Here is a 27,781-nt window from a genome sequence, read left to right as displayed (position 1 = left end):
AACAGATAAACCTTCCTCCATTTTTTTTATATTCCTATTAACTTACATATTCAGGGATGCTGCAACGGCCTTATGATCACTGATTCCCTGTTCTGCGCTTACAGAGTCGAAAAGTTCGGGTATGTTTGTTATCAGTATATCCAAAATGTTATCTCCACGAGTCGGTTCTCTGTTTAATTGCTCGAGGTAATTTTCGGATAGTGCACTCAGTATACTGTCACTCGATGCTCTGTCCCTACCACCCCTCCTAAACATCCGAGTGTCCCAATCTATATCTGGTAAATTGAAATCTCCACCTAAGACTATAATATGCTGAGAAAATTGATGTGCAATGTATTCCAAATTTTCTCTCAGTTGTTCTGCCACTAATGCTGCTGAGTCGGGAGGTCGGTAAAAGGAGCCAACTATTAACCTAGCTCGGTTGTTGAGTGTAACCTCCACCCATAATAATTCAGAGGAACTATCCACTTCTACTTCACTACAGGATAAACTACTACTAACAGCGACGAACACTCCAACACTGGTTGCATGCAATCCATCCTTTTTAAACACTGTCTGTACCTTTGTAAAATTTCCGGCACAATTTACCTCTGGCTTCAGCCAGCTATCTGTACCTATAACGACTTCAGCTTCGGTGCTTTCTATCAGCGCTTGAAATTCCGGTACTTTACCAATGCAGCTTCGACAGTTTACAATTACAATACCGATTGCTGCTTGATCCCCACATGTCCTGACGTTGCTCCACACCCGTTGAGGCTGTTGCCCTTTCTGTACTTGCCCAAGGCCCTCTAACCTAAAAAACCGCCCAGCCCACACCACACAACCCCTGCTACCCGTGTAGCTGCTTGTTGCGTGTAGTGGACTCCTGACCTATCCAGCGGAACCCGAAACTCCACCACCCTATGGCGCAAGTCGAGGAATCTGCAGCCCACATGGTCGCAGAACCGTCTCAGCCTCTGATTCAGACCCTCCACTCGGCTCTGTACCAAAGGTCTGCAGTCAGTCCTGTTGACGATGCTGCAGATGGTGAGCTCTGCTTTCATCCCGCTAGCGAGACTGGCAGTCTTCACCAAATCAGATAGCCGCCGGAAGCCAGAGAGGATTTCCTCTGATCCATAGACACACACATCATTGGTGCCGACGTGAGCGACCACCTGCAGATGGGTGCACCCTGTACCCTTCATGGCATCCGGAAGGATCCTTTCCACATCTGGAATGACTCCCCCCGGTATACACACGGAGTGCACATTGGTTTTCTTCCCCTCTCTTGCTGCCATATCCCTAAGGGGCCCCATTACGCGCCTGACGTTGAAGCTCCCAACTACCAGTAACTCTCAAAATACTATAATACGCCCGAAATTTATGAATTAAACATAGCAAGTACCAAAAGCACGCAAAGAAATTAAGAATTAAACAATGTAACAAATGAGTGAGCTAGGAGTATACGACTTGCTGCTGCTGCTGCAGCTGCTTATCCAACGGCGGCAGGGAGCACATGGATGCAATCTGACACTTCTGTAATGCCAGCCCAATTAATGATATACAAGCACTGCAGGGACGCGTCATCACTGCCTAGCAGCAAATCCATGGCCAACTTTGAGTTTTTTTGAGAATGTAAAATTCCCTAAAAGGTAGGACAGAAGTATGCCCTACTAGGGATGGACACCACACTGAATACACCTTCAGCAATGGCTCACAAGAGCAGGTCGTAATAGCAAGTAGATAACACTTGAAGCTTTGCTGTTTCCCAGTAACATTATCATTTGTTTACTGCATTCTGCAGGTGCTCCCTAATAGCGGAGAGCTTGTGGTAGAAGAGGTGTTCAAAAGTAGTGGAAATTGGTAACGGCTCACAGCTCTTGATGTATGCATTTCAGAGCCCATGTTTACTGGACATTTTTTTCCACGTTTCAGTTCATAATACCACCTCCAAAAGCATGCATATCTATAAACCACTGTTTGATACATTTTTGTTCCACAGACAAGCAGAAACTTTTATATAAATTAATCCTGTTCACTCTGGTCCCTATCAGCTGCCTTTGTACGTGTAATTGTAGTTACATACCGGGGAGATGATCTACAAAACACAAATCCAAACTAAATCAGTGCGTCCTCTGTTACCCTGAGTAAATAAAAAACCCACAGAACTGTAGGAGAATAGTAACCTGTTCCAGGTTATTTTGAAGGGATCGTATGAAACAAATAGAGCCTTGATGGCTCTTCTTTTTCCAACAGATCAAATATGACAGTCCCTTAAAAATTTAAAAAGTACTTAACATATAACACAAATGCTTTAAAAATCCTTCATAAATTTCTGAAGGTGAAAATCTGGTATCTTTATACTCTACAATAATTTTCTAGACTAAGTAAGAACAAGGAGCTGTAGAATAAAGGAAAGTCGGTCAAGATACCTAGTGAAGCTTCCAATAAACGACGATTATCGAAAAAGCCACTGTGCTGCAGATCTTTAACAGTTTGAGTTACCACAAAAAAGATCATAAATAAACCAAAACTAAGGGCAGCCCATCTAAAAACAGAAAAAAAATTCCCTAACAACGTCACTTCAACTAAATACATAAAGGAAGCAGGTAGGCATAATAGAGGACGGTGTAAATGTCATAATTCCATTCTGTGTTTCACAAGAAAATCACATTTCGCAGTATCCTGACGGTCTCTTAATGACCTCGTAGTCGATGGGACGTTAAATACCGATCTCCTCCTTCGCAGAATCATGATAGCCAGTCCAAAAACACAGTATGTCAAACCTAACCCAACTATCGCCTGTAATGGATTTAGCTATGAAAAGGAGTATGAACTCTTCTAGAGCCAAGATGTCAGTGAATGTTAAGTTACACAATTCTTGAAACTGATTAATCGTAAAATGGACTGAACTCACACATTCACCCTTTTCATCAAATCACAAATGAGCAAGACTATTTAGAAAATTCATAATATAACATCGCTAATGCTGAAAAAGACTACAGAGTTCCTTCGACGAAGGAATACTCTTTTGTCAACAAGAACGAAATCACTTATACAATATTTTCTACTGCTACGTACAGACAACACCGGTGTTTTTAGAATTCTCCAACTACATTCAAACAGACAAACATTTCACAACATCCACACTATAGCAGTGACCTTTCTTGGGGTCTTACCCTTTTCGTGGTCAAGTGACACAACATATTTACGATTATAAACTGATTAAACAAGTCATAAATTAAAACGATTAAATCCCGCTATTAAAGCGGAGGCTCAACAAAGCATTTAAATCCAAAGATATGCAACAATAGTGTGACATGTAGTACATTAAACTCTGGAACATAATGATCGATTATAACTTCAGTTTGCTCGTGAAGAGAAAAACTTCTGATTTCGCGGTTTATTTATCGTCATCCATTCCTCTTCTCATCTTCGCTATGCTCACTGCCCGAGTGGTGTCACTAGTATTTGGCAAAAATGCTGTTAGCTGTATTACGCCTTTTGTTGAAAATCGTGCTTTTCTTAATTTTCATTAATTTAATTACTCATTTACTACTAATACTCGTTGGTACACACTTTAACCTGCAAATACTATCTGCAGACGAAGAAAACATTTTGGACTGGTGGTATAATTAGCTTTTTGTTGTAACCGCATTGTTATGACAGGTCGCGTTTATTTCCGAATTTTGGTGTGCGCTCTGTGAAATAGTTGCGAGAGGAACGTTATATGAAAATATATAGACGATTCATCTACAGTGCTTTGCAAAATGGGCACTGTTCGAGGAGCATGTGATGCACCTTACAAGAACAATGGTTGTTTCGAATGGTTACAGATGTGTACTGAATGTGTACGGCCCTAATGACCTCGATGTCGACGGGACGTCAGACCCAATGTTCCTTCCAATCGAATGCGTCTTTACTTTAGAGAGATATTTTTCGTTTTTGTTATTATTGCCTAGAAGACTGTGAAAAGCACCAAGAAACCATGCACCTACTGGCCGGAAAAATAGTTTCGAAACGATCTGGGACTGAACCCAGGCGACCGTCGCCTCCCCAAATCTGTCGCACAGTCCAAAGGCACGGCTATCTACTGCCACAGCAATAGGTTGGTGGTGATGGTAGACGTAAGTGAAACAGAAAAACTTACGTTTTCAGTGATTTCCCTAAATCACTCCAGGTAAATGCCAGGCTGAGTCCCTTGAAAAAGCACAGCTAATTTCCTTCCCCATCCTTGACATAGTCCTCTCTGTGCTCCGTTTCTAATGATCTCAATGTCGACAGGACTTTGAAACCTAATATTCCTCCTTTCCTCCCTTTTAACCAGTATGCAAGCGACATGTCACGATTAGTGTATAATGTTGTATTTAAAACTTGCTACTGGTCGCAGCTTTCGCGTTTAATGTGCTACACATTCAACAGAATACAATTTCAGTGGACCAGCCACAAAGATTTTAAAGAGTCACGACTTGTTATTGTTGTTACCAAGTTGTAGAGGCATTCTAAATTTGCTTTATCGCGAAACGTGACAACTAAGGAACAGACTATCCGAAAATAACAAAATATACATTTCCAGTTTAATTCATTGCAAAAGGCTCCCAGCACAATAATATAAACTAGGAGCAGAGTCCGTCAGTAGACCGTTATAAGGAAACCAGCTCTCATAAAGCAGACAGTCAGTATAAGCAGCGCAATACCCAAACACATCAGTGAGCAATCGAGGAAAGGCGATGCATTCCTCTGTGCAATCGCAGTGCCTGTGGCATCATCGTATCAGTACTTGAAGACCAGCAATAGCTCTGTATCAGGGTAAATGCGGTGCTTCACACCACCGCGACCGAAGGTAAACAAAATTTCGTTCTTACATGGCAACCTACTGCAGCTAAAATTCACTGAATGTTCTTCAATTTGCCTTAGACGTTTCTTCTTGCATTAGATGTACCGATAATATGAAACTGTTAAATGATAACTCAAAATGACATAAGACATGAACACATTTCTGTGGCAACTTCACCCCCCCCCCCCCCCCCGTTTTATTTATTTATTTATTTTTTTTTTTTTTTTTTTTTTTTTTTTTTTTTGAGTCGTCAGTCTTCTGGCTGGTTTGATGCGGCCCTCCACGAATTCCTCTTTTCACAAGAGCACTTGCGACCTACTTGCTCACTTATTTGCTGGATGTATTCCAGTCTCCGTCTTCCTCCACAGCTATTTCCTTCCATCAATAGGTCCCTGTAGTACTACGGCAGTTAGTCCCTGATGTCTTAACAGCTGTCCTGTCATGCTATCCCTTCTTGTTGTCAATGTCTTCCACGTATTCCTTTCCTCGCTGGCTGCTTACCTTTCAGTCTACCTAGTTTTCAACATTCTTCTGCAGCATCGCATCTCAAATGCTTCCATTACCTTCTGTTCCTGTCTCCCACAGACCATGTTTCACTATCATACTATGCTGTGCTCCAAACGTACATTCTCAGAAATTTCTTCCTCATATTAAGGCTTATGTTTGATACTAGTAGATTCCTCTTGCCCAGGTATGTCCTTTTTGCCAGTGCCAGTCTGATTTTTATGTCCTCCTTGCTCCGTCCATCGTGCGATATTTGACGCCTTGGTACCAGAACATCTTACCAGCATCTACTTCGTGATTAACAGTTTTGATGTTAAGTTTCTCTTTGTTCTCATTTCCAGTACTTCTCATTATCTTCGCCTTTATTCGATTTACTGCCTGTGGAATTTCGGGAGCAGTTCTCAAGCGAATGGCAGGAAGTGGTTCCTTCATCTTTGGAATCAAATCAAAGTCACAAGGATTGAAGTCCGGGGAGTATGGTGGATGGTACAGTACTTCCCAGTCCCATCGACTGAGCAGAGTAGCCACAGCTTGCGCTCTATGCGCCCGCGCATTGTCGTGTAAAATAATGGGTGGGTTGCGCAGAATGTGTCGCCGTTTCTTCGGCAAAGCTAGTCGCAGGTGATGCTCCAAAAACGAACAGTAATACTGCGCATTAACGGTCTGCCTTGGAGGAACGTAATGCGTTAGGATATCACCATCACAGTCGTACACGAGAATCACCATAACGTTAGACCGCTCCAGTCGCACCATCAACTGAACAGGCTCTGCTAACGGTATACTACGCCTTCCGCATCGGTGGCAACGGGTTTTGCACAACGCTGGTGATTACTTTGAAGGACAGTAACAGGTGCAAACATGTAACTCTTTTGTATCAGTTCTGAATAAGTAGTTGGCACTATTTCAGTTCCAAGCCCTTTTATCAATCCATATTCTCTACTCATTAGACTGTTCATTCCATTCGACAGACCATGTAATTCTTCTTTACTTCCACTGAGGGTAGCAATGCCATCAGCGAATCTTATCATTGATATCCTTTCATCTTGAATTTTAATTCCGCTCTTGAACGTTTCTTTTAATTTCATCATTGCTTATTCGATGTATAGATTGTATACATAATTGTGCACATATATAATTGTATACATATAATTGTATACATATATAATTGTACATAATGTATATTACTCGCATTTCTCTATAGATTACCCCTGTCTTTCTCAGAATTTCGAGCATCTAGCATCATTTTACATTGTCGAACACTTTTTGTAGATCGACAGATCCTCTGAATGTGTCTTGATTTTTCTTCAATCTTGATTCCATTATCAACTGGAACGTCAGAACTGCCTCTCCGGTGGTCTAAAGCCAAACTGATCGTCGTCTAACAGATCTTCAGTTTTCTTTTCGTTTCTTCTGTATATTATTATTGTCAGAATCTTGGAGGCATGAGCTGTGGTAATTCTCGCACTTGACGGCTCATTTAATCTTCCAAATTCTAAGCACAAACGAGAACAGTCGTTTTGTTGCCACTTCCCTCAATTATTTTAGAAATTCGTGTGGAATGTTAAGTATCCCTTCTGCCTTACTTGATCTTAAGTCTTTCAAACCTCTTTTAAATTCTGATTCTAATACTAGATCACCTATCTCTTCTATATCGTCTCCTGTTTCTTCTTCTACCACATCATCAGACAAGTCTTCCCTTCGTAGAGGCCTTCAGTGTACTCTTCCCACCTATCCGCTCTCTCATCTGCATTTAACAGTGGAATTCCCGTTGCACTCTTAATATTACCACCCTTGCTTTTAATTTCACCGAAGGTTGTTCTGACTTTTCTATATGCTGAGTCTGTCCTTCTGACAATTACTGCTTTTTCGATTTTTTTGTCTTTTTCATGCCTTAGCTCTCCTGCTCTTCCTATTTATTACATTCCTAATAGGCTTGTGTTTCTGTATTTTTGAATTTCCCTCGATATTGTTATACATCCTTTATTCATAGATCAGCTGAAGCATTTCTTCTGTTACCCATGGTTTCCCCACAGTTATCGTCCTTGTACCTACGTTTTTCTTTCCAACTTCTGTGGTTGCCCTTTTCAGAGATGTCCGTTCCTGTTCAACTGAACTGCCTGCTGAGCTGTTCATCATTGCAGCATCTGTAGCCTCAAAGAACTTCAAGCTTATATCTTCATTCCTTAATGTTTCAGTATTCCACATCTTTGCACATTGATACTTTCTCTCAAACTTCACCAACTCCTCATCACTACTAAATTGTGATCTGAGTCTATATCTGCTCCAGAGTACGCTTTCCAGTCCAGTATCTGATTTCGGAATCTCTGCCTGACCGTAATGTAATCTAACTGAAATCATCCTGTATCTTGTTGCCTTTTCCAAGTACTTCCTCTTGTGTGGTTGTTGAATTATAGTATTCGCTATTACTAACTGAAGTTTATTGCAGAATTCAATTAGTCTTCTTCCTTTCTCATTCCTACTACCAAAAACACATTATCCTGCAACCATTTTTGCTACTCCTTACCCTAGAAGTGCATTCCTGTAGCCCATCACACACTTCACTTGTAAAAATATAGTTATCTTCATTTCAGATGGTGGAAATGCAATGTAGACTCACACTAGAATGAACAGTGCGAGGTATCAACATCTTGCTTTGGAGTATTTCGCATCATGACTGGTCTGTATAGGTATACACTTTTAGTTCTAATTTCTCCTCTAAATTACTCCTTTGTTAACGGATCTGCCTTTCAGATACAGATAAATTTTCACTCACGGGATGGAATATCGTGAGAAACATGTCCATGTTAAAAATTTAGATTTGTAACTGTTTCATAGAATCGGTGTTGGTGGCTCTAGCTACATGTTTCCATATTTATCTATTTAATGGGATAGAGGACTCCATGCACTGTATTTACACAGTTCTTTGGTTAAGGCTGTGAACGTAAGTGAACACTGAATTATGCAGTCCCAACACATCTCACTCAGCGGATTCTGCACAAGGAGCTTCTCACTCACTGTATTTTCACTAACAACGATGGGTACGAATTTTCCCTCAACGATTCGACCCACATTCAGCATACGTAAACTTCATGACTGAGACTTCAAATTCGCAAAAGGATAAGTGGTAATTTTGAGCCTCTGTCGAGAAAATCGCATTTGAAGAGTGATGGTGTAGCTCTTACCAAGACCACCTACAATTAATCAGACCCCAAGGCAGATATCGATACTTGACAATATGATGACAATCGTGGGGGAAAACAAACCAGCGTGCTTGTGTGTGTAACATTGCATACGTGGCATTCAAGAGATTATTTGCTAAAGCAATTATTACTACCTATTATTTATGCTATATGCTGTGAATGTTGTCACAAGTGTTGTGCTAGTGTTTATTTTCTAGATTTTCTAGTAAGTTCGTCATAATTTAAAGCGCAAACTGTTCGTAGGTGTTGTGTACCAGGATGTAAATTCAATTATGGCAAAACATACGATCAAAGAAATAGGATTGAGGAACAAATGGATTAAACAAATTCATAAAGATAATTTAGAAGTGAACGATGAAACTGTGGTATGCATTAAGCATTTTGAACTTAAGTTTGTGGTTAGGGAACACATTTTTCCTGCGGAAAATAGTTAACCCATGCATGTGCCACAAAAAATACCAAAACTATCAAATGATGCAATTCCAACTATTTTTGTTAATCAACCTTCTTATCACACAGTACCAGTTCCTAGGGAAAGGAAGAACCCTGAAGAACGTGTTCAACAGCTACTGGAACGTGACGGATATAGTTTCAGTAATTGGTACGAAAATGACAATATACCTGTTTTTCAGCATTTTAAAAGCGAAGTTCATAAAATGAATGTTTACCCATTAACACTTTTAGTAAAGGATGACTACGTGTTTTTCATTAAATTAAAGGATGAGTCAGTCAGTGATGTGCCATTAGTTTCAGTGTGCTTCAAGATATAAAGTTCCTTGGAAGTAAAAGTGTTTCACAAAAATGTGTGTTTGCCTAAAGAAACCTTGAAATTGATATTACAGTTGGGGGAGCAAGAGGACTTGAGATTTGACAAATGGACGAAATTCTACTCTGGTGAGTCACATAAATGGTTTCACAGATAGCTGTATTGGTACCATTGACAAGGTTATAATTTTAGTCAATGTTCTCAAACAAGCACTGAAAGATGGTAGTGATTTTGATGATGATATAGCCCCTAAAATAGAATGTTTTGGAGCAATTATAACTTGCAATAACAAAGAAAAATAGATGTTCTCCTGAGTTTGTGTCGTGGGTAGCAACAGTTTAATTTTCATTTCCTGGTGCCTACCATCACTTGAGAAAAACAAATGATTTAACATTACCTCACCCTGCCTATTTAAGGCAGTTTCTATGGTCAATGGGTCTAAATAAACCTTCTATTGGTCCATCACAGAGTGCTTTTTTGAGGGAAAAATAAATTTCTTCAGAAAAATGACAACGTAATTTCAGTGATGCTAGATGAAGTTTATGTTAACTCAAAATTTTCTTATAAGGCAGGAAAAATACTTGGTGCTACAGAGAATACTTCAGATAATAGAAGAGCAGATGCAATGCAGGCTTCCATGGCATCATCTTTACATTCTGATTATAAAGAAGTAATAATAGCTCTCTTTCCTGTAAAAATGTTAACTCTGATACACTACTGAAAATGACAATTGATGTATTAAAGATAATGCTCGAGCTTGGATATGTTGTAATGTGTCTGGTAACAGATAACTATAGCACTGATAGGAAAATGTATCAGATTATGCATGATGGCATTTTATGGCCATGTATTACAAATCCAATTGCTCCATCCAAATCTCTCTTTCTTCTGTTTGACAGTGTGCACTTGCAGTGTGTATCAGAAATTGCTGGTTGAATGGAAACAATGAATCTTTCATAATGCCAAATATTGAGGAAATACTTGCTTTCATTAATGCCTTTCTGCACAGTGATGAAGGGAATGCTGCATGCGAATATGTCAGTGAAGCAAAATTTTCAGATTTGAGGAACCTGTTTCATTCTGAGAAAAATAAACGGTTGAAACTTCCCCCAAAACTAGTGAGAAAGACAGTATATACAACTTCTATTGACAGACAGAATGTTTCCATTGCTCTCAGCGGTTTTGATTGTAAAAATGTGTCAGCACTAGAATTTTTGAAAAGTCTGAGGATTAAGATTTCTGATGGCACTGTCGAGTTTTTAAAATTAATCATTAAATGGTTGACAGTTTCTAATGTGCAGCATCCCACAAACGGCAAATACACGTCACTGGACCCACTGACTTCAAATTTATGTTTCTTGAAAATTAGAAAACATATCTAGATATCTGGCATGCACTGCATACAGATGGAAAACTAACCAATGAAACGTATACTGCTTTCTCTCACACACGTGTAACAACAGTTCAGTTATGCAGATATATTTTTAACACATGCAACTGGTCCTACATTCTTACAGCAAAATTACATGCTGATGCTTTAGAAGCAATATTTGGAGCTTATAGTGGGCTAAGTGGCTGCACATATAATGTTTCACTCGAGCAAACCTTGGAATCTGAGAGAAAACTCAAAGAAATAAGTCTACTAAAGCTCAGATCTACTAAACATGGTGAATTTACTTTAAATGATTTTGCAGCAAAAGTAAATTACAGCATAAAACACCAAACACATGAAAATTTAGATGAATTAGAACCAGCTCTAGAGGAACTAGCAAACGTTCCCATGATGGATGAAGATTTGAAAGTCTTGGTTTGTATTGCTAGCTACACTAGCAAAACAGTACTTGAAAAGCTGAGAAAAGGTGTAAAATGATCAGATTGTGAAGAAGTGTTACAGTTAGAGAAGAAATTTTGTTGCAGTGTGAAACCAAAGAACCCCTTTCCTATTTCAACCAACTGAATAGTGGGGTATTAAAATGTCCTTCTTCCAGTATGATTTCCTTGTCATGTAGTATATATAAACTTTTTCAAGCGAATCAGAATTTCTCAAACTTGAAAATCAAAGAGATGCAGTACTTGCCTTAGAAACTGAATTGTGTGAAAATGCCATTATAACCTCAACGATGTGTGCAAATGTGGCATTCCTTTAAACCCAGTAATCAAGAAAATTATTGAAGTGCTTTCCAATATTTTTATTAACAATTATACAAAACTCTTGAATACAAAGTGTGTTTCAAAGGGAATTGCTCGAACACTAGTAAAACACAAAAGAGGAACTTATGAAGTCATTGCAGCAAAAATAACAAAATGCAAAGAGGCCAAGCTGAGCAGCAAATAAATCCAACAGGCACTCAAAATCAAACCCCTTCTACCATATTACATAATGACAGTGATTAGAATTAAGTGCATGTTGTTTAATACAATTTTGAGCTTTAGCTGCGCCCTTCACTTATTATTGCTATGTAGCTTCTATTTTGCAAATTATCATTAGTGTCCAAATATGCAACTTGCATATGTTGTGTAGTAGTTTGTTTGGATTTTATTTTGAGTTGCTTCTCCAAATTTTACTTCATCATAGTACTTATTGCATAATTTGTGACTTTAATACAACTTTTTATTTGAGTTTGAATATAGAAAAATACATAACAATACGACATTTCGTACACAATTTAGAACCTACTTTCCATTTATGATGTTTGTAATAACTAAATCTCTGAAATATTTGGCCTAAGACTGCCACCATCTTTATTTTTGTGTTGTCGTCTGATTTATTGTAGGTGGTCTTGCTCTTACACACTCTGTATACGCTTCTCGCCCTGGGACAGTAGAGGCTCAGTTGCAAGTGTTCTGCTCATGCAAGAGAAATCGAGGTTCTGAGTTCACATACAGGGAGATTCTTTCAGAATACACTCATGTCAGCTAGTAAATTACATATCCTATTGTATTTGACATTTATAAATTCACACATTATCTTCCCTGAAACCTCTGTTTAAGGAAATCCTTTGTGCAGAAATATCATCTGTCAATGGAACATGTTTATACTATGATTCACAGTATTTATGTTCCACTGTCTCGGTGGCAATAAGGATCTGATCAGACCAACTGTACGTAAACAGATTTTCAAAGGAAGAACACAACTTCATCTAGTGTTTGAAAAGTATATTTTGGTTAACAGTCCAATATTTCTCATAGTGATAATGTGAGTCATCAGATGAAAGTGCTGAGAGGATTGTTCACATTTTTACATTTATATTCCCTCAAAAAGTCGTATGAACCTGTTGAATGGACAGTTCAAATATTTAGATAATATATAACCTTGGTTATTGGACTCATGGCTTACGTATTTCAGAATAGCAAATGCACGGAATTTAAATTTTACACTTGCAAAAATGAGTGCACATTAAAAGATAAACCTACTGGGAGATGGCCTTGATCCTAGGACCTCGTTTTACATATGAGAGTATTTACGTCTGAGCCACCAATCACCACATGTAACCTGAACTTATCATGTGTTACGAACATCATCGACAATATCACAATACGATTTTCTAGAGACTGGTCCAAAATAGTATTTATGTTTCTTCCTGTTTCAAGTCTAGGCCACGAATTATCTAACAGGTGAGAGAACTTCCATTCCCTCTCCTGTAATAAAAAGGGATATAGCTTAACATTACCGATTTTCTAACTTCTGTAAGAACATATTATTCATCAAAGACATAAACGTAATTTTTTTCACACAGTTTAATTGCCACTACAGAGAACGAAGTCGAAATTTCCAATCTTTGGCAGGTAACTTTACTTTTCACAATTCACTCAACATCTTTCTTTCCCTCTTCACAATATCAAACTAATGCCTGCTTCTTGGAATAGATATCCGAGTTCAATATAAGACAGTAGTAGCAGTATGAACCTGTTGAATGGACAGTTCAAATATTTAGATAATATATTACCTTGGTTATTGGACTCATGGCTTACATATTTCAGAATAGCAAATGCACGGAATTTAAATTTTACACTTGCGAAAATGAGTGCACATTAAAAGATAAACCTACTGGGAGATGGCCTTGATCCTAGGACCTCGTTTTACACATGAGAGTATTTACGTCTGCGCCACCAATCACCACATGTAACCTGAACTTATCATGTGTTACGAACATCATCGACAATATCACAATACGATTTTCTAGAGACTGGTCCAAAATAGTATTTATGTTTCTTCCTGTTTCAAGTCTAGGCCACGAACTATCTAACAGGTGAGAGAACTTCCATTCCCTATCCTGTAATAAAAAGGGATATAGCTTAACATTACCGATTTTCTAACTTCTGTAAGAACATATTATTCATCAAAGACATAAACGTAATTTTTTCACACAGTTTAATTGCCACTACAGAGAACGAAGTCGAAATTTCCAATCTTTGGCAGGTAGCTTTACTTTTCACAATTCACTCAACATCTTTCTTTCCCTCTTCACAATATCAAACTAATGCCTGCTTCTTGGAATAGATATCCGAGTTCAATATAAGACAGTAGTAGCAGAGCAAAGCTGAAACTGGGATCATCTGATTTGTTGCCTTATTTATTCAAGGTGACAGCAGTAGATGTGGCAACATCATACTGATGATATCACCAGATGACATCATGTAGTTTCCCTCCTCCCTTCCCCAACCTCCTCCCAGCCCCCTCCCTACCCTCTCTCTACCACTTCCCTTCCCCACCTAGGAATTTGTGGAAAAAGTTCAGCCTGTACTGAGATGTTGGTGTGGAAAAATCTCTTTAGTTCATTGTTTTTTGGGATTTGCAGGTGTTATTTTGTTGGAAGAATTTTCCATTACTGCCAGAAATTGGTGGGAAACACTCAGGAAGGTGGAAATATTACTCTATGGGATCAAACAACAACTAAATGCTCTAATTACACTGCTACTGATCATCACTCTAGATCAGTTAAAAAGTCATAAACATATACATGTAGAGCTACAGAGATCCAATACATACTCCAAAAAAAGAACGGCTCAAAGCTTCATCTACAGATCAACTTAAGATTCATGAAATACTCCAGAAAACAGCGAATCAGCGCCATCAAAAACCTTGTCTGAACTTCACCTACAGATCATAAACAAGCATTGTAGGTACCCAAATGGAGTTTGAAGATCTCACATATTTCTCTGCCTTGTGATGACTGGGTGTTGTATGATGTCCTTAGGTTAGTTAAGTTTAAGTAGTTCTAGGTTGTACGGGACTGATGACCACAGATGTTAAGTCTCATAGTGCTCAGAGCCATTTGAAAGATCACACATAACACGTGCACCTTCTGTGAGCATCAAATGCACTTTGTCCAACACTGTTCTAATTTGTTAATCGCTTCTGAATAATAGGAATTGTCCAAGTCTGCAAAATAGCTATTAGTTGCTGCTATCACCTCCCTGTTTGAATAAAATCTTTGGCCCACCAGCCATTTCTGCATATTGGGGAACAAACAGTAGTCCGAGGGAGCCAAGTCTGGAGAATAGGGGGGGGGGGGGGGGAGATGTGAAACGAGTTGGAATCGTATTTCCAATAATAACAACTGCTAAGGTGTATGCTGGTGCATTGTCGTGAAGTAAAAGGACTTTTTTTGCGGTCCAATCGCTGGCGTTTCTCTTGCACCTCGGTTTTCAAACGATCCAATATCGATGAATAATATGCACTTGTAATAGTTTTACCCTTTTCCAGATAGTAGATGAGGATTACCCCTTCCAAATTTTAAATACAGTCGCCAGACCCTTTCCAGCCGAAAGAATGGTCTTCGCCTTTTTGGTGGTAACCCGTTATTTAGATTGCCGTTTGGTCTCAAGAGTATCGTAATGTATCCATGCTTCATCCACAGTGGCGAAACGACACTTAAAGTCATGCAGATTCTTCCTGAACAGCTGCAAACCATCCTTGCAACACTTCACGCGATTCCATTTTTGGTCAAGCGTGAGCAATCGCGGAACCCATTTAGCGGATAGCTTTCTCATGTCCAAATGTTTATGAAAAATATTGTTGTGTTGGCAGAAGAGCCAACACCGTGTTACTCGTGGAGGCCGAAATGCACGCGTTTTAGCTCGCGCAGGCTGGCGTGAGGAGGGAAGGACTGTACTGACGTGAGGTCTGGAACATGCCAAGGAATTAGAATTTAGAAAGCGGACGTAATTAGTTTGATACTTAATTTTAATCCATTAATGATGGAACATGATTCACAATATTATCTGTTCAGAATACATTCGAAGGAACTGAATATGGCGCCTTGCTAGGTCGTAGCAAATGAGGTAGCTGAAGGCTATGCTAAACTGTCGTCTCTGCAAATGAGAGAGTAAGTAGACAGTGAACCATCGCTAACAAAGTCGGTTGTACAAGTGGGGAGAGTACTACGGACTCTCTCTAGACTTGACCTGCCGTGTGGTGGCGCTCAGTCTGCAATCACTGATAGTGGCGACACGCGGGTCCGACGCGTACTAACGGACCGCGGCCGATTTAAAGGCTACCACCTAGCAAGTGTGTTGTCTGGCGGTGACACCACAAGTATTATGTACCCATTCATTCGAGATGCCCACAGCACTAGCAATGTCACGTATCTTAACTCTTCTGCCATCCATCACCATATAATGAATTTTATCCATGATTTCTGGAATCGGTGGCGCAGTGGTTAGCAGACTGGACTCGCATTCGGAAGGACGACAGTTCAATCCCGCGTCCGGCCATCCTGATTTAGGTTTTCTGTGATTTCCCTAAATCGCTCCAGGAAAATGCTGGGACGGTTCCTTTGAAAGGGCGCGGCGGACTTCCTTCCCCATCCTTCCCTAATCTGATGAGACCTATGACCTCGCTGTTTGGTCTTTTCCCCCAAACAACCCAACCCAACCCAATTTCTGGAATCGTAACCTCCACAGGGCGTCCATAACGTTCAGCATCATTTGTGCCCATATGGCCACTCCAAAAATTTTGAAACCACTTATAAACTGTTATAATCGAAGGTGCAGAGTCACCATAATGTTTATCAAGCTTCTCTTTAGAATCCTGACGCGTTTTGCCTTTCATAAAGTAATGTTTAATCAGCACACAAAATTCTTTTTCGTCCATTTTTTGACGATCACTCGACTTCCTTGATTCACACGAATGCCAAACACTAAGAAATAGACCAATATGGCTGAAACATGGTGTGCGTTCTTTCCAAAGATGCTAGTAACTAAACATGACCTCGATATGCGTCGGTGGTGCCATCTCTCAGACTTTGCACAGACTTTTCAAACGTCCCTCGTATGTCATCCTGGTTCTGAAATGTATATTTCCAAAACTGTAATTTTTAATGTATCATCAACGACATACAGCGAAGTAGAATTTCCCAATCATTATTATATAGTTATTCACACAACTGTGTCAGGTATTTGATAAATGTTTAAGTGTAAATATAATTTGTCCTAAATAATGAAATCACATCGACACATATTAATCCTTTGAGCAGTTTGGCTGCATGATATGTTAACCCGATTGTGCAATAATTTTCCCACCTGTCTGCCCTTGCTATCTTAAGAATTCTGTGGTTGATATTTTTCCGAAAGTCTGATGGTATGCTGCCAGTCTCATAGATTATTCGCATCAACATGTATAATTGTTTGGTCTCCTTTCCCCCGTAATGATTTTAGAAATTCGTTAGGAATGTTATCTATTCCTTCAGCTTTATTTGTATCTCAAGTCTTCCCTAGATCGTTGAAATTATTTCCATAATGCTGGAGCCCCTTATCGTCTCCTGTTTCTTTTTCTATCATGTCATCAGACAAATCCACCCCTCATAGAGGTCTTTACTGTGCTCTTTCCTCCTATTCGCTCTTTCCTATGCATTTAGTAGTGGGGTTCCCATTGCACCCTTAATGTTACCACCCTTGCTTTTTAATTCTGTTGAAGGATTTTTTGACTTTTGTATAAGCTGAGTTAGTCCTTCCAACAATCATTTCTTTTTCGATTTCTTCGCGTTTTTTTTCCGGCATCCATATCGACTTGGCTACTCTGCACTTCCTATTTATTTTCTTTCTAAAATATTTATATAGACATATTACCGTTTTCGTTAACATTTTTATACTTTCGCGATCTGTTCGTCGATCAATTGAGGTACAGCTGCTAATTTTCTCAATAGAGCCACTTTGCGGGATGTATGTGTGACGGAGTAATATGTTTTCTCACAGCAATTAGAGGAGGCAGTAAAGAGATCACCTTTCAGCCTCCCTTTTGTCAGAGTATTGCTTATCCTCCATATTCGCATGAATCCTCGAGTCTTCAATAGAAAACGATATATACCCCCCAACAAAGTCACAGACGCCTGCTGTTTCTTTCGAAATCCCATCACGTTGCGACAGCACTGTTCCATTAGTCAGAAGGCTGTCTAGCCATTACACCTCACTGACCATGTAGAGAGCTATCACAACGAGAAAAAATAACACACTAATGTTCAGAGAGAAATTCACCACGATGTGTGGATGTCTGCATCTAGATATTTTTTGCGATTGGTAATGCTTCTAGTGATTTGTAGTCAGTGACATAGTAGAACAGTAGCATGTGTCTTCGGCTATTTTATATTCAACTTTTAAGTACATTGAACTCCAATGGCCGCCAAATTCAGAATCCTCTGGAAATCACTATAGCTTACCAGTGTTGCAGCCCTGCTATAGACAGAAGCCTACATTTAAATACGTATTCTGCAAACCACTGCACAGTGTGGGCTATTTCGTATCACATGCGCAGTGATTGAGTGAAAATGAATCTTTGTATGCCTCTATATATACCTTTATCTGCTCATAATTGCAACGCCAGATATAGGTTTTTTGATGGCCAAGGAAGCCTCACTGCTGCATCTTTAGTATACAAATACTGTGCAAAGAAAATCTCATCCATTTGCAATTCATCGATATTGAATGATTGTCTACAAAGATTCCCCTGTATGTGTCCTTGTCTCCTTTATCATATTCCAGTAATCCCTCTGGTAGATATACAATGACATAATGCTATCAAAGCCTTCGTTGACAGCACAGTGTTTCATGAGAAATATCACCAGTTTTTCAATTGGAAAATACCTACAAAATATAATTCTAAGAGTGTCACAGTGTATGGTACCCACTGAATCGTTTACATTGCTGCAACAGCCTCACACCTCTATGCACAATTCAGAACTACTACAAGTAGAGAAAGATTTGGGTTTAATAATAACATTGCTTATTTATTTCCCCTCCCTTTGGGAGTGGATCGACCATCATAGCGTATTCTGTCTAGAAAGAGTATATTCGCATGGTTGTATGCATATGCACAGTGCAGTTATTTATTTAGAAGCAAACCCATTACCTACATGCTTATCTGACTATTGTACATCGGGAGCTAATTAACAAACAAGTGCATGTCAGACCAAATCAGTGTCGATGGTTCCTCCAGCGACAGCAGTCATCTCAGTGCCTCTTACACCCTGGTCTGAATCAAATGGTTCAAATGGCTCTGAGCACTATGGGACTTAACATCTATGGTCATCAGTCCCCTAGAACTTAGAACTACTTAAACCTAACTAACCTAAGGACATCACACAACACCCAGTAATCACAAGGCTCAATCTGAATCGTACTGCCACAGTCTCTAGATGAGATGCCGACGTGAATTGCGGCCACTTTCCTTCTACACTGTCACTTCTTAGTTGAGGAATACACTCCATTAAAAATCCATGCAAATAAATTTGAGTCTGGCATATGTTTCTGCTTTGGTTCACTGACCTGTCAGGTCTTAGTGTTTGGGTTGATTCCCCTATGATTCCAGCGAAAGAATCTGACCCCAACAAACGCATTTTTCTTTAGCTCATTCCGGATGCTTACTGCTAGACGTTTGACTGCAGTTAACAATTCCAATGGCCGTGTATGGAATTTATAATCCTAATAATGTGCAATAGATTTAGTTATGTTCAGTTCAACTACCAGCACCCATGTAAGTGTTCCTGCCTGCTTGCAGACAACTGCATCACCTGTGAACATCCTACATATAAACAAATACGCCCCTAGCCACTGTACATTGCGTTGTGGAGAATATTTCGTACCAGTATTATAGATTACCCTTCCAGTTCAATCTGACGCATTGATCAAATAAAAAAAGATTGTCGTGATGCTTCCATACATATCCTAATCCAACCTTCTGATTCTGGGAGAAATAGGTAGTCTTTCCCAAAAACATTTCTGTTACATATTCGAATTGAGTATAATAACCTATACAATGCTAGCAGCATCCACTTGATGCTTTTGATTAGCAGATCAGCCATGTGACATGAACTGATGTGAGCTCACATGATTGGTGGACAGCGGCTATGTAGTGTTGAACTGTTGAATAGATGTTATTGTTCACCAGTGCACATCATTTAACCACAAAAGGGTCTAGGCATGTTAATGTAGGAACAGCAGCTGACAGTGACCTCAAAGTTATAGTGAAAGTTGAGAATGTGTGGTGAGGTATGAGGGTGAAGCTCATTCAAATAAAGCAGGAGAAGCCTGCGGCAAACTGACTATATATCGATGGGCAATTGACTGCTAAGTATGACACATTCTGTCTCAGTATTCCCATCTCCGACATCAGCAGTGTTAGTGCATCATTACTCATTGTGTTGATGTTGCTACGTTAAAATTAACAGCTCGAAATCCGTCACAGGGAATATTTCTAAAGCATCAAATTGTCATACATATTAAGTGGTCTGCAGGAAGTGGTATGTGCTGCAGTGGAGTGAGAGTAGATCTGTGGCACTGTCTTGCTTAAGATAGTGGGAGCATTGAAATGGAGACGTTCTATTTGTAATTTCGGTCACTGAATCTTTCTAAGATCAATAGAAGTTCAGTGTAAGATGGTATACCTACTCCAACAGGTTTTGGAAGTAATAAATGTGAAATTCAAACCACACAAAGCGTACAAAAACAGTTATTTGCGAAATACTGTCACCTAGTCTCCAAATGTATGTCAGTGCTATTTAAGTACAGTAATGCTGTGTGTGGTACTCCCTCACACCATTAACAAATGTTCCATTAAAACTACAGTCTTTTGTGCCACAAACGTACATATAGAACTACTTCTGGTTTCAAAATGTAGTTTGCTTACGAAGAAGAAATACCCAGTAATCCAGCAGTGCAACGCAATAACATGCATCAACTTAATCTCGAAACATTTGTCAGAGCTATTTAAGTACAATGATGCTGTGTATGGTGCTTGCTTCATTTACAAAATGGTTCAAATGGCTCTAAGCACTACGGGACTTAACATCTGAGGTCATCAGTCCCCTAGAGCTTGCGACTACTTAAACTTAACTAACCTACGGACATAACACACATCCATGCCCGAGGCAGGATTCGAACCTGCGATAGTAGCGGCGGCGCTGTTCCAAACTGAAGTGCCTAGAACCGCTCGGCCACTCCAGCCGGCACTCCATTTAGAGATGTTCAATTAAAACTACAGTCGTCCACACAATAAACACTCCTGGAAATGGAGAAAAGAACACATTGACACCGGTGTGTCAGACCCACCATACTTGATCCGGACACTGCGAGAGGGCTGTACAAGCAATGATCACACGCACGGCACAGCGGACACACAAGGAACCGCGGTGTTGGCCGTCGAATGGCGCTAGCTGCGTAGCATTTGTGCACCGCCGCCGTCAGTGTCAGCCAGTTTGCCGTGGCATACGGAGCTCCATCGCAGTCTTTAACACTGGTAGCATGCCGCGACAGCGTGGACGTGAACCGTATGTGCAGTTGACGGACTTTGAGCGAGGGCGTATAGTGGGCATGCGGGAGGCCGGGTGGACGTACCGCCGAATTGCTCAACACGTGGGGCGTGAGGTCTCCACAGTACATCGATGTTGTCGCCAGTGGTCGGCGGAAGGTGCACGTGCCCGTCGACCTGGGACCGGACCGCAGCGACGCACGGATGCACGCCAAGACCGTAGGATCCTACGCAGTGCCGTAGGGGACCGCACCGCCACTTCCCAGCAAATTAGGGACACTGTTTCTCCTGGGGTATCGGCGAGGACCATTCGCAACCGTCTCCATGAAGCTGGGCTACGGTCCCGCACACCGTTAGGCCGTCTTCCGCTCACGCCCCAACATCGTGCAGCCCGCCTCCAGTGGTGTCGCGACAGGCGTGAATGGAGGGACGAATGGAGACGTGTCGTCTTCAGCGATGAGAGTCGCTTCTGCCTTGGTGCCAATGATGGTCGTATGCGTGTTTGGCGTCGTGCAGGTGAGCGCCACAATCAGGACTGCATAGGACCGAGGCACACAGGGCCAACACCCGGCATCATGGTGTGGGGAGCGATCTCCTACACTGGCCGTACACCTCTGGTGATCGTCGAGGGGACACTGAATAGTGCACAGTACATCCAAACCGTCATCTAACCCATCGTTCTACAATTCCTAGACCGCCAAGGGAACTTGCTGTTCCAACAGGACAATGCACGTCCGCATGTATCCAGTGCCACCCAACGTGCTCTAGAAGGTGTAAGTCAACTACCCTGGCCAGCAAGATCTCCGGATATGTCCCCTATTGAGCATGTTTGGGACTGGATGAAGCGTCGTCTCACGCGGTCTGCACGTCCAGCACGAACGCTGGTCCAACTGATGCGCCAGGTGGAAATGGCATGGCAAGCCGTTCCACAGGACTACATCCAGCATCTCTACGATCGTCTCCATGGGAGAATAGCAGCCTGCATTGCTGCGAAAGGTGGATATACACTGTACTAGTGCCGACATTGTGCATGCTCTGTTGCCTGTGTCTATGTGCCTGTGGTTCTGTCAGTGTGATCATGTGATGTATCTGACCCGAGGAATGTGTCAATAAAGTTTCCCCTTCCTGGGACAATGAATTCACGGTGTTCTTATTTCAATTTCCAGGAGTGTACATCACACGCTTCTCACTGGCATTTAGACAATCTCCATAGTTACATATTAGAGCTTAAAAACAAGTTCTTTTAAGAGGAAGAAAATGTAAACGTTTCTCTCAAACGTTATGAAGTCGCACGTATCCATTCCTATAAGAAAATCTAGCGTTTTATCCGAATCTATAACATAGTAGTCATCAATAGAAGGCCATTGTAATAGTACAGGATGATGGTACATTTCAACATCAACCAGTTCTGCTTTAGATGGAACTTTTATAGGCCCCCTATATCCATACCAGTTTCTCCTAATATACACTCTGCTCCTTACTATGGAAAATGGTTCAGTGTCTCTAGAGTGCATAGACTTCTCCTACTAAGGTACTGATCCATGACATCATCCTTCCATACAACATATAGTGATTGTATTAAGAAACCAAGCACCTTAATCTACCCATTCCGACTTCATATGCTGTGTAATGCTTTATACTAATGTAATATGATGCATGGCTGTAGGCAGCACTCAGATTTTCTTTTACTCCCTGCGATACACCCCAGTACATAATCTAGTCATTATTAGCATAGTTGGGTGTGTACGACGCAAATCACATGTTAACAGATCGTATTGAATTGTGCAGCACAATTCTTAACAATAGTACTCTACTTGGGGGACGAAATAATGTGGTTTTTTTATCGCATGCAAGACTGCATATGTTCAGAGAATGGTGGTATTGATGTCAGTTTCATGCTTCGATACCAAAAACGCAAGAAAGAGTTTTACTCCTACTTCCTCCTGGAAGCAAGTTTTATACGGGTGAGCAATGTCAGAAGCTCTCAAAGTCACATGGTGTTCCAATGCTACTTTCAGAAGATTTGATGGAGATCCGGTATTATCTTTAAACTTGGAAGTAATTTTGCAACTCTGTTCTGACAAATATTATCCACAAAATCCTTAACCCTCACAAGAAGCACAAACAAACACTTGGAAAACCACATAGCATATTCAACCTAGGGGTTATTCAATTCATCTGAATATTTCAGTCACCCATCACAGTGGAAACATGTGTTTCATCTGCATCAACAGTATAAAAGAAATAAGCTTCTTTAGTTTGTCAGGACGTTGCTTAATAGCTTAAGATCATGCTTTGAAAGATGCCAGCCTCGCATCTTATGTTCTATATTTAGGATGTGCTAATCTAATCTCCTGCACATCACATGTTGAACTACATAACGATGTTGATTCAAGAGATGGCTGTGGGATTATCTCCATCCTGCACAGGTTACAAGTATCATACAAAAGAAACATTTGAATCCACCAATAAACCTCCCCAATAGATATCCACTGTATTACAGAGCGACCTGTTTTCAAAGCTCTCTACTCTAAACATGCAATATGCTCACACTTCTGCTCACATAATCGTGATGTCACTTCTAGCCACGTATTCTACAGTTGCTTGTAAATGTAATAGAACTGTAAACAATTTACATAATTTACATCTACCTACGCTAAAAAGGATGTGGTTTTTAAGCTCTGATTTGTAACTACGGAGATGGACTGTTCGAGTTTGATCCTGTCTAAATGCTAGCAATATGGAGTTACAATTCAAAAATCAGTATTGGATGTATATGGCGTGGAGACCATAGTTTTAATGGAACATTTGTTAGTGGAGCAAGTACCACACATTTCATCGTTACACTTAAATAGCTATGACAGACATTAGGAGATTAAGTTAGAGCCATTTCATTCTATATCTACATCTACATCCATACTCCTCAAACCACCTGACGGTGTGTGGCGAAGGGTACCTTGAGTACCCCTATTGGTTCTCCCTTGTATTCCAGTCTAGTGTTGTTCGTGGAAAGAAAGATTGTCAGTATGCCTCTGTGTGGGCTCTAATCTCTCTGATTTTATCCTCATGGCCTCTTTGCGAGATATACCTAGGAGGGAGCAATATACTGTTTGACTCCTCAGTGAAGGTATGTTTTCGAAACTTGAACAAAAGCCCGTACCGAGCTACTGAGCGTCTCTCTTGCAGAGTCTTCCACTGGAATTTATCTGTCATCTCTGTAACGCTTTCGCGATTACTAATTCATCCTGTAACGAAGCGCGCTGCTCTCCGTTGGATCTTCTCTATCTCTTCTATCAACTCTATCTAATATGGATCCCCCACTGGTGAGCAGTATTCTGTAACCTACTTCCTTTGTTTTCGACTGCATTTCCTTAGGATTCTTCGAATGAATCTCAGTCTGGTATCTACTTTACCGACGATTAATTTTATATTGTCATTCCATTTTAAATCACTCCTAATGTGTACTCCCAGATAATTTATGGAATTAACTGCTTCCAGTTCCTGACCTGCTATATTGTAGCTAGTTGATAGCGGACATTTCTCTCTGTGTATTCACAGCACATTACACTTGTCTACATTGAGATTCAATTGCCATTTCCTGCACCATGCGTCAATTCGTCGCCGATCCTCCTGCATTTCAGTACAATTTTCCATTGTTACATCCTCTCAATATACCACAGCATCATCCGAAAAATGCCTCAGTGAACTGTGTAAAATCGAATTGGTATCCCATCAGGTGCAGCGGCCTTTCCTCTTTTGAGAGATTTTAATTGTTTTTCTATCCCTCTGTCATCTATTTCGATATCTACCATTTTGTCATCTGCGCGACAATCTAGAGAAGGAACTTCAGTACAGTCTTCCTCTGTGAAACTGCTCTGGAAAAAGACATTTAGTATTTCGACCTTTAGTCTGTCACCCTCTGTTTCAGTAACATTTTGGTTACAGAGTGTCGGTACATTTTGTTTTGATCAACCTATCGCTTTGACATAAGACCAAAATTACTTAGGAATTTCTGCCAAGTTAGTACATAGAACTTTACTTTTGAATTCGGTGAACGCCTCTCGCATAGCCCTCCTCACTCTACATTATGCTTCATGTAATTTTTGTTTGTCTGCAAGGCTTTGGCTATGTTTATGTTTGCCATGAAGTTCCCTTTGATTCCTTAGCAGTTTTCTAACTTGGTTGTTGTACCAAGGTGGTTCTTTTCCATCTCCTACGATCTTGTTTGGCACATACTCATCTAATGCATGTTGTAGAATGGTTCTGAACTTTGTCCATTGATCCTCAACACTATCTGTACTTGAGATAAGACTTCTGTGTTGAGCTGTCAAGTACTCTGAAATCTGCTCTTTGTCACTTTTGCATACAGAAAAATCTTCCTACCTTTTTTAATATTTCTATTTGCGGCTGAAATCGTCGATGCTGTAACCACTTTATGATCGTTGATTCCCTGTTCTGCATTAACTGTTTCACATAGTACGGGTCTGTTTGTCACCAGAAGGTCTAATATGTTATCGCCATGAGTCGGTTCTCCATTTAACTGCTCAAGGTAGTTTACAGATAATGCACTTAAAAAATTTCACTGGATTCTTTGTCCCTGCCACCCATTATAAACATTTGAGTCTCCCAGTCTATATCTGGTAAATTAAAATCTCCACCCAAAACTATAATATGGTCGGGAAATCTACTCGAAATATTTTCCAAATTTTCCTTCAGGTGTTCTGCCACAATAGTTGCTGAGCCAGGGGGCCTATAGAGACATCCAACTACAATGTTTGAACCTGCTTTAACCGTGACCTTAGTAGTGGGACTAAGAGAGTGTCAGCGCACTCTGCATTGTTGCCAAATTTATTCAAGATGGCGGCGATGACATCATCCAAGATGGCGGCATGTAGACTTGGCAGCAGTGCATGACATCATCCAAGATGGCGGCTGATGGCGGGAAAACAGGCCAATTGTGCTATGTACACTAACCTAACCTCCAGAAAAAATGGCGGGAATTTTGAATTTTGGTAGATCAATTGGGATACGTCCACTATATCGACATTCAAATTCCAACAGGATAATGCATGCAAAACCGTACTTGTCTTTATTATTATTATCATTTATTAACATTCATTATCATTCATTATTATTTATATCATGCACATGTGTAAGCAGTCCAACTGTGTTAGTTCATATACCTGCCACTGGAGAGCGCCGCCGTGACGTCATTCAAGATGGTTGATTTTGGCGGGAAGAAAGCCAATTGTTCTACCTCCACTGAACTACCGTTACCACTCTCCTGCACATTCAGTTTTTGCTGAGCTGTCGTTGTCAAACCATCACCATGTGTTCGATCATAGAGATGAATGTGAGTGATAGACCAGCTTTAAATAACTACATTTCATGCAGACATTCGAGGGAGGACTGTAGCCACAGTTCACTATGAGGTGTGGAAGCGTATGATAATGGAGGAGTGTCAGAGGAATAAGTACAAGAATTCTGTTCAGCAGATTTCGACAATGCAGATGGATTGAGCCAGGATGCATCCCGTAACCAGCATATGCTCATGTGCATGCCCAAACTGCAGAGGTGTTTACTATCAAGCATTCACTCTTCCAAAACGCAAGAGACGTTCAGTTGACACCAATTCACTTCGGCGTTAGCATATTCGTATACTACGTATATACCATTGAAGACCATCCTGCAGAATGTGCTCAATCGATGATTTATTGGTGTTTGACCGCGATGAGTTTAACAGCAGTGTAGTTTGCAAGCGTACAGCCGTTTTCTGCCCCCATACCCTCCTACATGCTGAATGGAAATGTGCACTAATCCTGGAACATATGAATAAGAACAAGAACACAGTCCTCCAAATAAATTCCCTCCAACGAGATGCTTTAAAAATGCATTACCCATCTCATGGAAACATCTGCTACTGTTGGAACTGTCTACCTTTTCTAAAGCCAACATATAAGCTCCCAGCCCACAAGAGACGACTGCCTCCGATCCAGCAGAGCGACGAACTGATGTAGTTCACGTGTTCCCCACTAGAGTACACTTCTATAGGTCACGTGTTCACCTCATTCAGCCAATAGGAAGCCAAAATCATGATGACGTAGTTGGCTTCTATATAAGGAGCACTCAGCAGCTCCTCGATCTCTGTTCCAGTCACTCAAGAAGAAGCGTCAGTCACCACCACAGCAGAATAGGGGGAGGAGCAAGCAGCATCAGAAAAGTAAGTCTCGAAATTATTATTGTTATTATTATTGCTATTATTATTATTAGTTTTTTAAAATTATTATTATTTCTCTACCAACATCACATCATTTCTTATGAATATTCGTCTTTGTGCTCCAGCAGGTCCACCCATGACGCCAGCATCAGCAGATCCCAGCATGTCCCGGTCCACACACGTGAAGACCTCGGACTTGTCCACGCAGGATCCTGTAGCTCAGCTTCTCAGCATGCTGGAGCAGGATAGCCAGGTGTTAACTCCTTCGTATGCACCATCCACTGATCATAATCTCACAAGGGATGTCCCACCATCAGTGCAAGACCAGCAGGCTACCCACGCTGGTGTGGATGTCGTCGATGAGAAGATACCGCCCGCCAGTGCACCTCAACCTTTACTATTCGCCTCAAGCTATGTGTTAACAGTTAGTGCTTCAAAACGTCTTCATGTAGGACTTGAAGTTTCACAATAAGGTAGCCTGTCAACTATGTTAGTGCTGGAAAATGTGCTCAAAAATATTAAAGTGAAATTTTCT

At 40.6% G+C, this 27,781-nt stretch overlaps 1 protein-coding gene across 2 annotated transcripts in view; it reads right to left on the bottom strand.

Moving 5' to 3' along the window:
* Positions 1–3,276, bottom strand: part of LOC126298809 (succinate-semialdehyde dehydrogenase, mitochondrial) — a 205,110-nt gene extending 201,834 nt beyond the window's left edge. The window contains exon 1 of one of the 2 annotated variants that reach the window (XM_049990273.1): positions 3,159–3,276. In XM_049990273.1, the coding sequence (XP_049846230.1) occupies positions 3,159–3,185 (27 nt within the window). In that variant the 5' untranslated portion in view covers positions 3,186–3,276. The other variant, XM_049990274.1, reaches the window with a different exon arrangement.
* Positions 3,277–27,781: the final 24,505 nt, after the last annotated feature.

The sequence above is a fragment of the Schistocerca gregaria genome, chromosome X, assembly GCF_023897955.1.
Source record: "Schistocerca gregaria isolate iqSchGreg1 chromosome X, iqSchGreg1.2, whole genome shotgun sequence".
Lineage (NCBI taxonomy): Eukaryota > Metazoa > Arthropoda > Insecta > Orthoptera > Acrididae > Schistocerca > Schistocerca gregaria.
Note: the sequence above shows the minus strand (reverse complement) of the source record. Positions and strands in the feature narration are given on the sequence as shown.